The following is an 18,718-nucleotide window of genomic DNA, read 5'->3' on the forward strand; positions in this document are numbered from 1 at the left end:
TTGGTAGATTTTTCATATTTGAGCTTGAATTGGATCGTTTTTAATGACTTAATCAGTTGAATTCTTTCACATAAACTAATTGATTCAAATGAAATAGACACTTAAGTGTTTAAAAAGTGGTCAAAATCTTTCAACAGATGAACCTGAATTTTGAGGCCAAAATCGGTCCTTACCGGACCTACTCCTTTGAATAGTCAGTAACACAGAAACTTTTTACATACAGATATTCAAAATACGAGTAATCGTTCAAGCGTAAAGTTGAAATAGTTGCAACCAGGTGCGTTTAAACATTAAAATGACAAGGTCAACATTTAGATAACAATTTTCCGCATATTACCTACGTGTATAAATAGAAGTATCAATTTTGATAACTTTCATAATGAACTTCCTTCTTATTTGATTTTGGTCAGTAAACAGGGAAACATGGCTAACTTTCTGAATAGTATTATATTTTATTTACTATTGAAATCATTCAAAGTTTCAATAGTTAGGACTGGTGAGTGTGTAAAAATTAACTACTACAAATATTTACTTTTAAAAGGAAGGTCGGACAATTTTTTAGATATCAACTATTGAAATTATTCACATTTTCGATAAGACGTTAAGCTGAAAACAAACATTCTATCAACTATATTATACAATTACGAAATTGTCATGTTATTGCTTATGTTTTCATTTTTATAATCTACAGTCGGTTTTCAATATAGAATATTGAACGCTTTGCTGACATTTGTTTGTACTTATTAAGCCAGAATTTCAAACTCTCCTATTACCCTTTATGGAAGAAGTTATAATAAGCCGTGAAGCAAAAAATGTGTCTAGAGCCTCATCCATTGAATATTTCTTTTTAAAAGGATGCGTGACTACTCTGTTTGAATAGAACAATATGGCATATTCACTTTTTAAGCTTCTATCCCAAAAAAAGCATTTTCAGCACTGATCTGAACTTGTATTAATATTTCAATTAACCTCTAGGTAGAACCATCAATTTACAACATTATCAACAAACAAAAGCAAATATACTCGGTGTTCACCACTATCACTGATTATTTTTAGGCGATGCCATTTTGACTTTTTTTTAATTTCAACCTTAATCTAAAAAAAAATACTTAATAGCTAAACATCCTTCTTTTTGCATTAGTCAAGTGACATTCTGTAACGATTGGATGTGTATAACCTAGGAACAAGGACTATGGACATAATCATGGTGTTTTTGTCCAAAAGTGGTAACATTCAAGTATCTATAAATAAACGTCAATCGAATAGTTATCAAAGGTAACAGGATTATAATTTAGTACGCCAGACACGCGTGTCGTCTTCATAATTAGACTCATCAGTGACGCTCATATTAAAATATTTATATATCAAAATATTGTTTTCAGTGGAAATAATTGTACACATTCCTTAAAAAAAAAACAGAATTATTTATGTATAGCAACATAATCTTTTAAATAATTTTATATAATACTGATATAAATATATTTATATTTTCAGAATCCACTACTATAGTTCATCTTATTCCGGGGAATGAAGTGTCATTAAATTGTTCCGAACTCTCATCAATAACAATAGGAAATGTAAGCGTTCAAAATATAGACAAATGTGATAGAAACCAGCCAGAGTGCAACCTCAACAGTAATGAATATAAGTTAATAAAACGGTGTGAAGGTTCTACAAGCTGTCAAGTAAATGGATCTCTTCTGACGTCTGCATGTCTATGGGAAGATCTACGTTTCGATTTGTCATATATATGCAAGGGTAAATATAGATTTCAATGTTTTTAAAAAAAAGGGTCATTTAGGTTTTGTTACATATTTAAGAATTTCAGAGTATAATTTCATTACAATTAAAACAAACTGTTTATTAATTACTTTTATATTGTCAATGAAGTAAATTAAAACAACTATTATGGAATAACAAACGTACTATCCTCCCGTTTATATATAACAATTAGGATATAATTTGCAATATACAAATACCGGCATGTGATTTTTCTGTTAAAATATTGGTTTATCCCACATTTCATAAAAATGGGTTTTGCATATGTTATAACCTACAAACTGCCCGGTGCAAACAAGAGGTCATTGTTTATTGTGCCCTGATTCCAAATGACGTGACGTCAATGGCTAACAACGACAGTGTTTGTATTGAATTAAATGATGAAAACTTTGCTACAATAGTTAGGAATCCGATATTCAGTAGTCGTGGTCTGCTTGTGTGGTTCATAACTGTTTCTCGATTTTCGTTTTCATATAAATTAGATCGTTGGTTTTACCGTTTGAATGAATACACTAGTATTTTTTGGGGCCTTTTATAGCTTGCTGTTCGATATGAGCAAAAGCTCCTTGTCGAAGGTCGTACCTTAACCTATAATGGTTTACTTTTATAAATTGTTACTTGGATGGGGAGTTGTCTCGTTGGCACTCCTACCACATCTTCCTATACCTACAAACATGTATTTTTTTATATTAATTGTTCCGAAATCTCATCAATAAAAATAGGAAAAGATCTACGTTTCGATGTGTCATATATATGCAAGGGTGAATATGGATTTCAATGTTTAAAGGGTCATAAAGTTGAGTTTAAGAATTTTCAAATATAATTACAATTAAAAAAAACTGTTCATTTATCACTTTTTAAATGTCAATAAAATAAGTTAAAACAACAAATTTGGGATTACAAATGTACTATCCTGCCGTTTGTATATAACAATTATGATATAATTAGCAATATTCAAAAACCGGTATGTGATTGTTCTGTTAGAATATTGGTTTATCACATATTTGATAAAAATAGGTTTTGCATATGTTATAACCTAAAAACTGCCCGGGGCAAACAAGAGGCTATTGGTTATTGTGCCCTGATTCCAATTGACGTAACATCAATGGCTAACAACGACAGTGTTTGTATTGAATTACATTATGAAAATTTTGCAACATTAGTCAGAAAGCTGATGTTCAGTGGTCGTCGTCTGTTTGTGTGGTTCATAAGTGTTTTCTCGTTTTTGTTTTAGATCGTTAGTTTTCCCGTTTGAATGGTTTTACACTAGAATTTTTTAGGGCTTTTTTAGCTTGTTGTTCGGTGTGGGCAAAAGCTCCTTGTTGAAGGCCGTACCTTGACCTATAATGGTTTACTTTTATAAATTTACTTGGATGAGGAGTTGTCTCATTGGCGCTCCTACCACATCTTCCTATATAACATGTTTTTCTTATATTATCCCTGGTATAATTCCTAGACCCATATCGGCACGATACAAGGACCAATATTGGAGTAGACAAGTTATTTTAAACTATACTTACATTCCAAAGATCAAGTTTACGATACTTCTTATATAGCCTATGAAAACACAATGAGGGTCTTCATTGATATCTTTAACATGTTTAATGCGCAATATCAATTAGAGGAATCCAGGAATTCCACGAACAATCTAATTGTAAGATAAAATAAAGCATGTTAATTGGTTGACAATTACAGGTATTAAACGCATTTTTTGTCAAAGAGGTGATTCATTTGTATATGAACCTCTAATTTATTTACTTAATATAAAGTCCTTCGGGGTTATATTTAGTGCGTGTGTTAATATGTCAAAGATAAAACTAAAAACATCTAGATGATGATGTGATTAATCAAATACATTTTGTAATAAACACTCACATTCTGGATAGTCTATGTAGTTCCTCGGGAAATATGTGTTCAAACGATCATAATTGAAACAAATAATAACTAACATTTTAAGTTCAAACAGACACTTCCGAATGAAATAAGGGGGTCTGAATCGATCTCGACGTAGTTTCATTAGTTTGAAAATAACCTGCAATTCCGGCGAAAACAAAGTCAACGTGAAGTGTCATATACATTCATTTGGTAATTTTTTTTTCAATCAATTTAGTTTTATCGAGATAACAATGAAGCCATGCCATATTTTATGTTTATCACATATTTGTTACGAATACGTCTGGTTTTGCATATGCAATAACCTCAAAATTGCCCGGGGCAAAAAAGACCATATTCATATTGTGCCCTGATTCTAAATGACGTGACGTCACTGTGTCCTTAACGATACGTTTGTGATAAAATGTTTAAGATTTTACCTTTTATCTTTCATTAAATTATTATAATTGACCTTTGTTTCTCTTTTCTGCAGAAATTAAATATGTGATAAAAAGATTATAACATGTCTTTTCCATATTGGCCCTGGTATCATCCCTCGACCCATATCGGCCCTCGGCTAAAGCCTCGAGGCCGATATGGGAGTCTCGGGATGATACCAGGGCCAATATGGAAAAGGGCATGTTATAATCTATACATATAACATGGGTCCAACAAAATAAGCATAGCTCGATAAAGGAACAGATTTACACATTTCGGATTTGTTAACAAAATATAGCGGATCTATAGCTAAATTGTAAAGAATTATTACTGACACTAGTGTTTTCCTTTTACATCTATTTTCAGTGTTTCTAAAAAAAAGTATCATTTTGGTTCGTTTACCTTTTTTCAAATAAACAGGTTACATCAAATTTAATCTGGTCAAATGTAATCTAAAACATGTAAAATTAAACGGGAATATAGTATTACTTATTTTTTGGTTTAAGATCTCAATGGTTTTAGTTTGAAATAGTTTGCATCCTCTTTGATTTTGTTGAACGAGGAATACTGCTTTCTCAGAAGTTGCTTAGACAGGGCTATGAATCAATAAAATTAAGGTCATCACTCAAGAAATTTTACGATCACCAAAACGAGCTGATTGGCCATTATGACAAAAGTTTGTCAGAAATCATATCTGATATTATTCCTCCGTCATAATAACCTTCCATCATTACCTAACTGAACAAAGAAATAACATGACGGGTGCCGTATACTATTCAGGAAATGCTCACCCCTCCGGAGCACCTGATTTCACTCCCGGTTTTTAGTGGAGTTTGTGTTGTTTCTTAATTATTATTTATAACTGTTGATGCAAATAAACTCGTCATAGATACCAGGACTAAATTTTGTATATACGCCAGACGTCTACAAAAGACTCATCAGTGACGCTCGAATCCACCAAAAAGTTAAAAAGGCAAAATAAAGTACGAAGTAAATGTCCTTTGGTTTTGTGAGTCTTTGTTTACTCCTTGGTTTTGATTGTTATTGTCTCTGATCGAAAACATCTTAAAACAAATGTATGGGGCATCAGGACATGACGATGTAGAAGATCTTACGTGTGAAAGTATTACACAAAAATTAACATATTTAATGTGGTATTGGAGTGAGGCCTGGTAAGCTTAACCATGCCAGACAGTCATATTCTTCTACATCTTATATTCATTACATACGGTAGTAAAAATATCTATTCCGAAATTTAACTTATGCATGTTTTTATTTTTAGTTTTTTAAGTAGCACAGACACGACTTTTGAATTGCTATAACCACGAATATATTCTATATTAAAAGTTGACGTGACAAAGGAATACCGTGATACTCGGAAATATAGATGTGCATATATTTTTTAAATCGAGACATTCTAAGGATATAGTGGTCCACTCCTAAAATTATAGAATGTTTCATAAGAAGATCAACTTTCCTTTTGTTCGTAGTCATCCATTTTGCCATTGATGCAAATCAACGCCAAACATGATTAAAAAATTTCGTCATGAAAATATATATTGTTCTGATTATACCAAAAATATCTTAATTACCCATAAGCAATGGAATTAACAAAACAAAATGTATATCATGGCTTTTCCCCTTATTAATTTTATGTTGTCTTTCTAATCAGCTTCTTACGAATATGTCAGCTGCTATCGAGATAACATCTTGGGGTTTAGACTTTTTGGTGAAGCTCACAAAAGGAACACAGCAATGTCGGCCGATATTTGTTTTGATATATGCACTCAATCATCATATAAACATAAATTCTTCGGAACACAGGTAAAGAATTTATCAATAATTAAAAAAATTTTATAAACCGTTTTAATTTTGAAAAAGAACCGACATGGTTAGACAATACAAAGTATAACACAATTACAAATATATTCTTGTACGTATCTACAATAAACAAATTCGTTTCTATTTTTAGAAATATATCTGTAATAACAACAATGTCACATAGATAAGTCACGTTGAAACATTCGTGTGATACACAGTTTATAATTCATTTCGGTTTTTCTGATGTAGTGTCGAAAATTCAAAGGAAGTGTGTGTTTTTATTCTATGGTGTTCATGTTGTATTATACAATGTTGTAGTGTTTTATTATTTATTTATATATGTCTCTGCCCTGAGTGTTCTGATGTTTTCCTCTTGTAATTGATGTGTTTAACTACAGTATTGAACAGCGATATATTACTGGTTCCTTTAATTAACATACATTTGCAGGTCATAGTAAAAAGTATCTTAAATTAATCTATACTTGCTATTCAGTTAACACTGGTATTAAAGAGATAATCGTAACTGGAATTACGACTATCCCAATATGGCGACGGCAGATATAGGTCAAATCTTTACAGTCATTTTTCTCAAATGTAGCATGTTTTTGTCAATAGTTACTAAGCTGCAAGGTTTTTCTATACCATTACATCATATTTGAATCGTAACGATGCACTGGACTTGTCTGAGCGCTTTGACAATTGCCATTGAAAAATTTGGGATGATAATTGTAACTCGGAAAAAAGATAATCGAAAATATGGTATTGAAAATTGAAAATAAAGATGATCGTAACTGGATAGTGTTTTATTGATATTGACACTAAAAACGTTTATCTGATAGCATATGATGAAATTCTGGTGATGAACTAATCACGTTTCAACATCTTATGACATTTCTTTTTGTGCATATATATTATTAATAGTTCTTATGAAAACAGCTACATACTATTATATCATAAAATTGGAAGAGTGAACAAGCTTCAAGAAATTTGGAAATGGGAAAAACACGAACTATGTAAAAATACAGAAAACTCCAAGAAATAGGAATGTCACAAAAATGGGAATAAGCTGAGAGGTAATTTTGATTTGATATATGGCAATAGTTGTCGGGCGAAATGCATGTGCCACCCTACATCAGATTTGTGATTAAGATTGTTAAAAACATTGATTTATCCTGAATAAAAACATAGTAAATGTAGTAAATATATTGTTTTAAATCATTTATTGCAGGTGGCTATATGTTCTATTTCTGTCCCCGGGAAGTCACTGCTGATTCAATTCTAGCCCATACCCTATTATGCCATAATGAAATAGGAAACACGTTTAGTATTCGCCAGAGACAGTTTGACGAGAAATAAGGAACTACAGTTTTGCACTTTTGGGATATGGGATATTGCTAATCCCCCTCTATTTTATCAACAACAACAAAAAACTTGAACGCGCACATAACATTGAAACTTTGAAAGAAATTAAAATATCTACTTGCCAAAATACCTGACTCAAGAGCTCCTTCATTTTCCATATCTTTAACAGGTACATGTATATATTAAAAGGTTATGCATATTCTTGTCAGTTAAAAGGGCGTTTTTCAATTAAAGTGTGAATTTTACATCACTGGGTCGATACCTCTGCTGGTGGACTATCAGTCCCCGAGGGTATCATCAGCTCGGTAGTCAGTATTTCGGTACTGACATGATTTAACAAACTTTACTAAAATTGTCCGTTTATAAATTTATAAATTATTAAGAAACTAAGGTTTCAACTCCCTCAGGCAAAGTTGGCTTTAGATTAATTTGGCTAATTATTTTAGGTATTTTTTGACATTCAGCTCAACGGTTTCGGTACTTATACATCTTCGGATTTCAAATATTTGGCTTTGAGCGTTCCTGATGAAGGTAAATCCAGAAAAGCGCTTCGGACGCAAGAAATTAATAACGTGTTGTTTTCAATATTTTACATCACTGGGTCGATACCTCTGCTAGTGGACTATCAGTCCCCGAGGGTATCATCAGCTCGGTAGTCAGTATTTCGGTACTGACATGATTTAACAAACTTTACTAAAATTGTCCGTTTATAAATTTATAAATTATTAAGAAACTAAGGTTTCAACTCCCTCAGGCAAAGTTGGCTTTAGATTAATTTGGCTAATTATTTTAGGTATTTTTTGACATTCAGCTCAACGGTTTCGGTACTTATACATCTTCGGATTTCAAATATTTGGCTTTGAGCGTTCCTGATGAAGGTAAATCCAGAAAAGCGCTTCGGACGCAAGAAATTAATAACGTGTTGTTTTCAATATTTTACATCACTGGGTCGATACCTCTGCTGGTGGACTATCAGTCCCCGAGGGTATCATCAGCTCGGTAGTCAGTATTTCGGTACTGACATGATTTAACAAACTTTACTAAAATTGTCCGTTTATAAATTTATAAATTATTAAGAAACTAAGGTTTCAACTCCCTCAGGCAAAGTTGGCTTTAGATTAATTTGGCTAATTATTTTAGGTATTTTTTGACATTCAGCTCAACGGTTTCGGTACTTATACATCTTCGGATTTCAAATATTTGGCTTTGAGCGTTCCTGATGAAGGTAAATCCAGAAAAGCGCTTCGGACGCAAGAAATTAATAACGTGTTGTTTTCAATATTTTACATCACTGGGTCGATACCTCTGCTGGTGGACTATCAGTCCCCGAGGGTATCATCAGCTCGGTAGTCAGTATTTCGGTACTGACATGATTTAACAAACTTTACTAAAATTGTCCGTTTATAAATTTATAAATTATTAAGAAACTAAGATTTCAACTCCCTCAGGCAAAGTTGGCTTTAGATTAATTTGGCTAATTATTTTAGGTATTTTTTGACATTCAGCTCAACGGTTTCGGTACTTATACATCTTCGGATTTCAAATATTTGGCTTTGAGCGTTCCTGATGAAGGTAAATCCAGAAAAACGCTTCGGACGCAAGAAATTAATAACGTGTTGTTTTCAATATTTTACATCACTGGGTCGATACCTCTGCTGGTGGACTATCAGTCCCCGAGGGTATCATCAGCTCGGTAGTCAGTATTTCGGTACTGACATGATTTAACAAACTTTACTAAAATTGTCCGTTTATAAATTTATAAATTATTAAGAAACTAAGGTTTCAACTCCCTCAGGCAAAGTTGGCTTTAGATTAATTTGGCTAATTATTTTAGGTATTTTTTGACATTCAGCTCAACGGTTTCGGTACTTATACATCTTCGGATTTCAAATATTTGGCTTTGAGCGTTCCTGATGAAGGTAAATCCAGAAAAGCGCTTCGGACGCAAGAAATTAATAACGTGTTGTTTTCAATATTTTAGACCTAAAAAAAATGAAAAATCAACTTGTCGAAAAAAAATTCTAGAGTAATTTGAATACCTCTATTATAGACCTGTCTGTAAATAAAAAGTGCAATCTTAGATACTCTTTAAAATGGTAACATTTCCATAATTTATGTACTGTTTCGAAGGGGATATTTGTCCGCTACGAAACTGCTTTTAAACGCACATCTTATTGCATTTTAATGTCTCCTATAGACATTTCAGTTTGTTTTACTTTATAAACTAAAAATATTTCATTTTTTCTGAATTTGAGAACCATTTTCTATCGATAAAGATTAGACAGTACTTCACATATGAACGTGAAACTCATGTTACGTAGTGGACATTTTGATGAGTGCCGTAGTGGACAAAACCGTTTTGATCGTAGTGGACAAACAGTTTCGTAGTTGACATCAACCCTATTCTGTGTTGATAAAAATATACTGAAAATTACATGAAACTAACCCTTGTTATTCGTTTTGCACGAATATAATTGAAAAAAAGACAAAATCTCCAATACTTGTTTCGTAGGTAACAGTTTTGTAGTGGACATATTTAAATGTTTATTTTTTCCCCACAATCCCTATATTGCAATAGTAACAAAAATGATTATATTCATCAAAGCACGTACTTAGCTGTACACTGATATTTTTTTCATAATTTTAAAACCAGATACTGAAGGAGTTTTGAACCGTTTCGTAGTGGACATTAACAAAAATACGGTATCACTCTGGTACATTTGGTGTGCTCTTTTTTTGCCAACAATTCAACTGCCGTTTTAAAAACCATAACTTCCTTTGTAAGACCCTTATGTTTATATCTCTTGCAAACATTGAGTAGGAATGAAGAACCATTTTGGTTATTTTGAAACATTCAGGAATCAACCTCTAAAAAGAGTATGTTTCTTTGCTTAAAAATGTTAAATCTAATTCCATGTACTGATTGCACAAAAATCACATGTAAAGATCAAACAAATTTTTTTCTAAAGTGGCTTGGATAAGAAATCACGGTTTTATTGGAAAACGCCCATACATCGAGATATATAAGTAAATTGTCCTAGATATTAACCTGTAAGTTTCTTCATTTATCTTTATTTTCCGTTAATGTAATCAATTATTTACTGGACATTTGTATTTTAACACACATTTACCATTAATGCTGAAAGACACATTTATTACTTTTCAGTTACTATTATCCGATAAAGAAATAACGATTATCAAACAAGAAAAATTCCATAAAGTTACGATTATCATCCCGAATTTTTCAATGGCAATTGTCAAAGCGCTAAGATAATTCAAGTGCACCGTTACGATTCAAATATGATGTAATGGTATAGAAAAACCTTGCAGCTGAGTAACTATTGACAAAAACATGCTACATTTGAGAAAAAATGACTGTAAAGATTTGACCTATATCTGCCGTCGCCATATTGGGATAGTCGTAATTCCAGTTACGATTATCTCTTTAATACCAGTGTTAACTGAATAGCAAGTATAGATTAATTTAAGATACTTTTTACTATGTTAAAAAGCAACCAAATATAAATAGATGACATTATACTGAACAATATTTAGTCTCTTGGTCAAAACACCTTAAAATAAATGTGTGTGCTCTAACATTGCATACTGAGGCAGACTTTTAATATTTTTTTTAATTCAATTATAGTTTGGACACGAGTGTTTTTGTGGAGATGGAGAGGACCTTGGTTCTTATCCATTTTATGAAAGAAAATCTGAATGTAGCATGCCTTGTTTGAAGCATAAAGATGAGATATGCGGCGATAGCAATAGGATGTCTGTGTATAAAATTACGACACGTAAGTTACACAAGATTTGACTTGGATATCTATGAAATGATGATTTGAACGGTTGGCAAGCATAAACACCTATGTTGACCACATCGTTCATGAGGCTTTATAACAATTACGCTGAGACTATCAAGCCACATCGAGTCAGATTTGGGACAATACTTCGATGCCTTGTGCAGTGACAATATTGCGCTTATTTCAAGAAATATCGCAGCAATAAAGGTCCGTAGTTAGATTATCAAAAGCTAAATGCCCCCTTTCGAATCAACATACTGTTATTGATAGTTGTAGTTCAAATTTCCTGTTTCATTTGGTTGAGTTCACTTTTTCGAACTTTTTTTTTTTATCTGAGACTTTTCAACAGATGGATTTTTTAGTAACCAGGCTACATCCTTTGTATTATATATGTGTCCGAAAATTTAGTCGTAATAGGATATGGATTGTAATACAGTTATACAGGTGTAAACCTTTCATAGGAACGTTAACCAACTTTTGTTCCTTTGATTTAAATATAGAATCCGTATTATTCTAATTTAGCTGCAAAACACGGCAGTACAGAACATTGATTTATAACAATGCTTATTGACACAGAGTGTTATAATGGTATAAATGTGCGGTAAATATTATACAAGTCGGACTTTAAACTAGCTATGAAACAATGTTTAGTTCCCTTTTCGGAAAATTTAAATTCCAAATAGGAAATATGGTACTAGTTTTTCACTTGTTTCGTGTATTTACAGCGTGATCTATGGACGTTTTTATGGATATGTCCTTTCTTAATTTGTCTTTCAGTTCGGTATTTTTGTTGAACTCTTTTTAGAATCATGTCTTTTACAATGACATGTTTTAAATTCCAGGAAACCTTATCACTCGTTCCTGTTTAGAAGTGAACCAGACAAATAAGATTCAAGACTGTAAAGCTAATCAGTTACAGGAAGACAGCCTTTGTATAAAGTTTGATGTTTTTAATACTGACATGGGTGTTGATGAACCCTGTAGAGATCAGGAAAAAGAAATCGGAAACAAGCTATACCGATTTTGTGAAAACACACAACTTAATGGAGATTGTGTTTATAATCTATCAAGATTTTTACCGGCAGAGATTGCAATGAAACCACCTGCAAAGTATATATCAATTGTGTATTCATGCAAAAGTAAATATAACTGTAGCTAAACATACTGATGATATGTATTTACGGTTTAATTTTTATTTTGTAAGATATCTATAGGATGTACTCATTCTGTATAACCCCTTGTTGTTCTTGCATGTATGCTGAATGTATTTTCTGAGATAATTTAACTGCATACATGTAATACTACTAATAAGAATCAATACTATCTATTGTACTACATAGTACACGTCTGTATTTGTTCCAAATTGCAAGCTTGACATAAACGTATAATTTTTACGACTTTGGACAGGTGAAAATCCGAAAACATATTGACATTGAGCAATACGGATGACTTATCCTTGGTATCTTCCATCTCTTTTTTGTTTATTCTGTAAATATTATGTTTCTCGTAAAAGATGGTGATAAATGCTATATCTCAACTTACATCTGTACCTACTTATAGAGAATATGTTGAATACTGAACAAAAACGTAAAAATTAAGTAGACTCGAGAAAGTATGATCATTCTACAAAAACATTGGTTACTTTCCCAGTCAATTCCCAGTGAATTCAGAAATAGCGAGGAACATAACGTTCCATTTCTCTTAAACAAAGTTAACCTAAACTGACTTATCTTTTCTTTTAAAATTAACTTTGGTCCACTTTATTCTACCGTATTTACGTATTTATATATCCCTGGCTTTAAATGTTTTGGTTTGAACCTGTGAACTCACGATACAGAAACAAATCTGCTCTTTATTGGTATTTAAAGTCTATGAATACCTACAACCATTGATAAATTCAGATTATGTATTATGTTCGACGAACGGGAATGGTATTAATATTGATTAATTATGTTGTGTTGTGTATACTTTTGTCTGTCTTGTTGTCTTTTTCTTGCTTTGTAATTGAGTTGCAATATCTGTGTGTTGTCTTTCGCCCCTGTTTAATTAAACTCATGTCTCAAATCACTCGAACTTTTTTATGTAAAACTGTTACATCGTTTGTTGATTCAATATTAATATTAATTCACGAGAAATCTTCAACACGCATTCGCAGATTTAAAGAATATTGTTCACCGGTTTCAACATTTTACTTTAGCTGAACAAGTGTGTCTATTGTTAAATACTGTACCAGTGCATTCGTTACACGACAAATTAGCCATGAAGTTCTCATAATCCAAAAAAGATGTGAGGTCTTTTAAACTAGTAAGATATTTCAGTTAAAATCACTTAATGTTTGAAACCACAAATATTTATGGGTTAGCAAAAATAAGAATAAATATCTAGCAACATAATAGATTTACAAAAATCAAAGATTAAAGTACCCTTGATTTTGTATTGCCCGTCTTATAATAGCTATTTTGATCATAATGGCTGTTCGAGCCAACACTGCTTTACTTGTGAGATGTTTTGAAATAGTATAAAATTATACATAACACTGTTTGTTTTTACAGATGTGCAGATGGGGTTAATTTTTAAATGTTTTACTTAAGACAGTGCGTGCTTTTGAAGATAGAGAAATATTTATTAAACACTTATCAATTATATATATATATATAAGTGCACTCTAAAATTCTACTTACAGTGAAGGATTCAACAACTAGGTCAACACTGAGCAGCTTTGAGACAACCAGTTCCACGCAGAGTAATTCTATATCAACAGGTTCAACACAAAATATCTCTATAAAAGCCAGTTCAATATTGATGAATTCTTTAGCAGCCAGTACAACACTAAATATCTATTTTAGTTTATCAACAAGTTAGTACAAAATAAAGATTACGTTTTACATCAGTGACAATTTATTTCTTTAGTTTATAGTCCCCCTACTTTTGACCAAAGTATGATTGCCAATCACATTTAAACAAAATTCAAGAAATTAAAGACTTACTGGACTCAATCCTAGCTGTATGGATTGTGAACCATAATAATTCGACACTAACGCTACATGTCTTGGTGTGTTAAGTTATTTTTTTTCAAATCATAACATATTGCTGAAAATAAAATTCTATGATTTTCAGTTATTAATTTCACAACAATAGAAATTGTTTAAATTATTTACAGGTTTTACTTGGATGCTGGAAAATATTTTATCTCTTTAATATATCGGAATTACTGTTTCAGGTACGTCTGACTATGCCAACGAAAAAAATGCAAAAGTGACATCCAAGAGCAACATCGGTTAGTATTTATAAACTGTATAGCGAATTTCACTCTGATACAAGTATCTTGAAGAATATCATTTAATGCATATCATGAAAATTGAAAATACTAAGAGCACGATAAAACAAATAATTTGATGAAACAACCTCAACAAGCAAAGAAAAAAAAAAGAAAATGTATTTTAGTAAACATAACCCTACACAGAAACACATTTTTTTTTAACTTGGCCACTACTGTGAAATGATGTTTAAATCTAGTACTGCTTCAGTATTTGCGGTTTTCTTGCACTAATGGCGTCATCATATTGCACGTTTACATCGTCAGCAGCAATTGGATTACATAAGGTAATGTATTAAGTTAGTGAAAAAGGGTGACATTAGCATACATCGGTATGGGAAAAAATCCTCTGTGGAAAAAATTGAATTACGATTACAATCATTGCAGAAAATGAAAAAGCTTTAATTGTTTTTTATAGTTCTCTATGTGTAACAATCTTGTTGCTATTTTTCTGTGCAAAAATAACCGTACTTAATTTTCTGATACGCTACTTAAGAGAAATGGATTGACTGCAAGTCAATGCAAGAACCATAACGAATTCACTACAAGATAAAATTGAGAATGGAAATGGGGAATGTGCCAAAGAGACAACAACCCGACCATAGAAAAAAGCAACAGCAGAAGGTCACCAACAGGTCTTCAATGTAGCGAGAAATTCCCCCAACCGGAGGCGTCCTTCAACTGGCCCCTAAACAAATATATACTAGTTCAGTGATAATGAACGCCATACTAATTTCCAAATTTTACACAAGAAACTAAAATTAAAATAATACAAGACTAACAAAGGCCAAAGGCTCTTGACTTAGGACAGGCGCAAAAATGCGGCGGGATTAAACATGTTTGTGAGATCTCAACCCTCCCCCTATACCTCTAGCCAATGTAGAAAAGTAAACGCATAACAATACGCACATTAAAATTCAGTTCAAGAGAAGTCCGAGTCTGATGTCAGAAGATGTAGCATACATGAAATTAACTTAAAACCTTTACGAGCATTTACTAATTTAAGATTAGACCGCTTATATAAGTTCCAATGAACACACTATCTCTAGTGTCTATGAATCTTTCCGCTTTCCTGTATCGATATATGTTATATTTTTTTTTACACAGGGCTTTTTTCTTCAACAATTAATCTAGTGTATACTAATATGTTATGAACTTACGAGACTTTTTTCACGTAAGAATTTCTCTGTGGTGAACCTTATTGATTAATTTCTCTGGTGACATGCTTTCGCAGTCTTCAATCGTTATAAACAAGAATAAAAGTGTAAACTGGTGCATGTTTAGTAATTGTGTCCTATTTGCGATGGTGAAATTTAAACTGCTGTATGTTTAGCATGGCGGATGATTTATAGGAGAAGATACTTTCCACGAATGTGACCTACCAAATTAGACTGTAACCGGGTTTGTGGTAGCATGAGATACACGACGTGTGCAACATGAAGAGTAGGATCTGCTTGCCATTCCGGAGAACCTGAGATCACCAACAGTTGATTGTGGGGTTCGAGTTGCTTGGTCTTCATTTCAGTTCAGTGTTGTGTCTAGAGTACTGTTATCTGTCTATTTGTCTTTTTTTTTTTTTGGCGTTGTCAGTTTATTTTCGATTTATGAGGTTGAATGTGTTAGCTATTGCTCATATACCTTCAAAACAATACATTGAATGTCAGCATCCAGTATTTAAATAAAATATTAAGTGGGGGATTCGTTTTAGACTATATTTCTCAACTTTGATCTTAGTGTAATATCATTGATAGAACAAAACGTTGAAACACAATACATCATAAGCATTGTTAAACTCGTCATTAGTCTTACATATAAAAACCTTACCAATAATGGCTTCATGCATTTCATACTTTGTACTGTATTCTGCTTTTTTCACGTTTTTGTATTAATTTGAGTGTCACTGTTGAGTCATTTGTAGACGAAACGAGAGTCTGGCATACCAAATGTCATGATAGTATGTATGATGAATTTATTATTATACAAATTGGATCTGTTAAACTGGTACTTTGTATCGGCGGTTCAAACTGGAAGGCCTTTGTCTCACAAACATCATGAACACTGCTAAATGCAATGCGATTTACTGCCCCAATTTATGAAACATGTTAAGACAGTTGCATCTGATTGATTGTTTTCTGACTGGCAGTATCAAAGATCCATGTGCATCTTTCATACTTGCTCTCCTTGTGAAGCGATCAAATTTTGTATAAAAATGTGAGCATCATATTTGTAGATTGACTGTCTGTATTATTTCTTGTGTGTTTTTCCTTTATAACCTATTTATCAGGTTGTCCAACTAGAATTATTACCTTACGCTTGTTATGTCCTTGCAACTGAAAGTACAAGCATATGAATTTACCCCTTTCAATTCGTCCGTCTGTCCTTTGGTACGTCCGTCCGTTACATTATTGGTGCATAGCTATTCACGATATTTGCTTCTACAGTTTGAATGGTAGGTAGTTTTCTCCTTGCTGGCTATTTATACATATATTGAAGGAATAAATGCGGTTCGAGTTTTGATTTTTATTAATACTTGCTCTTTTGAGAGATAGCTGAACTTTGCAATTGTTAACGTTGGCGTATCAATTGTTTTTGCAGGCATAATTATAGGCAGTGTAGTGGGCAGTATGATATTTTTATGTATTGTCATTATTGGTGTTTGCATCGGAAGAAGGTAAAGATATATAAAATAAATAATGTTGTTTTTTTCATTTTATAACAATAAGTAAATAATTTTTCAAATTAAAAATAAGCAATTTATTTTGTGAATGTTACATTAATCATGTTAATCAACCTTTTTATCTTTGTTTGACTCAGTTTATATTTGCATACATTGTAGCAGTAGATGCTTATCCTGTCTACGCATCTGTAGTTTGTGTTTGGTACTCTTAGCTTTTGGTTTGATCCTCCAAATAAAGGCAACAGTAGTATACCGCTGTTCGAAATTCATAAATCGATAGAGAAAAAACACATCCAGGTTACAAACAAAAACTGAGGGAAACGTATCAAATATAAGAGAACTACGACACATCAAACATTGATTTTGTCCTAGTCAAGTAGTTTGTTTGATTGCAATGTATTCATTTCAATTCTAGATGTGCATATAAAACAGAACACATTTTAGAAAAAGAACAAAATTATTTGGTTTGGTTTAATCCGGGTTTTTTTTTTTTAAAGAATTATTAGTTTCATTTATTTGTAATAAAAAAGATAATATATATTTTTCTTGTTATTTTAGATTTGTATTATGCAATAAATCTCACGGAAAGTTGAGAAACAATCCCGAAACGAATGACTATGTTGGGAACCAAACCATAACATTGCCAAACATCGTTGATAGATATGATTATACCAGGAACTTTGAAACTAATAACTCTCAAACATTAGACCATAAGACGAGTACACCTACATACATTGTGCTGCATGATGACACTTTTAAACCCAGTCCTGAATCATATGACGATGAATATGCCGTTGTTGATCCTACAGCTGAATCAAGTTTTAACGAATCACCAAAAGAATCAACCAAGTGTTCAGAAAATTGTATGATTTTAGATCCAAATCAGATTGGGGTTGATAGGTCCAAATTTGCAAAAACTAATCAAGCTTACGAGTTTGCAAAACCTATTCATAATACAAACGGCCATCAAGGTGGTCTGTATGCTCTGTCTCCAGAGGATACCTATGACCATTCAGGAACTACCCGTCATCACAAAGATCAAGATACCATTTATACCCACGCTGTAGACAATGTTTATGATTCTGCAAGTCGAGGAGTAAACATTGCTAGAACAGAAGATACATATGATCATTTCTTTGGAAAAGAAACAGAGGATGAATATAATATTTCTAGGCATTAATGATATTGCGTTACAACTATCTACAGTTAAAAATTAGTGTGTAATTTCATTCAAATATTTTAAACGTTCAAGATAGTTGACTTTTTATTGTGAAGCTTTGATTTAAATGAAAAATAAAGTTTTGTTAATCGTTTGATATTGTCACGTATAATGTTACCAGTTTTTTTTTTGTTTTTTTTTTTATCTGATAAAATTTAATCAAATATTAACTAAATGTGTTTTATATGACTGCAATATAAGATTATAATTGCATTATATGTGTGTTTAATAAGAGTCTGTACCTTTCATTAGCTAAGGATACTTTTGAGGCATTGCCAAATCTATTAAATTCAAGGCATGAATGCACGTACTGCCAATTACAACATCAATACAACACGTTGGAAAACAAAATTTATCGAAAATGTTGATAATATTCGTAATGGGGTTGTTGTAGCATATAAATGTACATGTAATGATAACAATCGAATACT

The 18,718-nt window shown here is 32.1% G+C and overlaps 1 protein-coding gene across 1 annotated transcript; it reads left to right on the forward strand.

Annotated features, from left to right (window-relative positions):
• Positions 1 to 11,923: 11,923 nt before the first annotated feature.
• On the forward strand, positions 11,924 to 18,376 carry LOC143046769 (uncharacterized). Its single transcript, XM_076219848.1, has 5 exons — positions 11,924 to 12,214; positions 13,759 to 13,932; positions 14,296 to 14,352; positions 16,987 to 17,062; positions 17,627 to 18,376. Exons 1-5 carry the CDS (start codon positions 12,037 to 12,039, stop codon positions 18,246 to 18,248), a joined length of 1,107 nt encoding a protein of 368 aa, XP_076075963.1. The 5' UTR covers positions 11,924 to 12,036; the 3' UTR covers positions 18,249 to 18,376.
• The last annotated feature ends 342 nt before the right edge of the window (positions 18,377 to 18,718 follow it).

Source organism: Mytilus galloprovincialis, chromosome 9, assembly GCF_965363235.1.
Source record: "Mytilus galloprovincialis chromosome 9, xbMytGall1.hap1.1, whole genome shotgun sequence".
NCBI lineage: Eukaryota > Metazoa > Mollusca > Bivalvia > Mytilida > Mytilidae > Mytilus > Mytilus galloprovincialis.

Coding starts and splice junctions, on each gene's coding strand:
- LOC143046769 (XM_076219848.1), top strand. CDS start 12,037: ATGGGTGTTGATGAACCCTGTAGAGATCAGGAAAAAGAAATCGGAAAC. Junction 13,933..14,295: donor CTATTTTAGTTTATCAACAA/GTTAGTACAAAA, acceptor TTACTGTTTCAG/GTACGTCTGACTATGCCAAC. Junction 17,063..17,626: donor GGTGTTTGCATCGGAAGAAG/GTAAAGATATAT, acceptor TTGTTATTTTAG/ATTTGTATTATGCAATAAAT.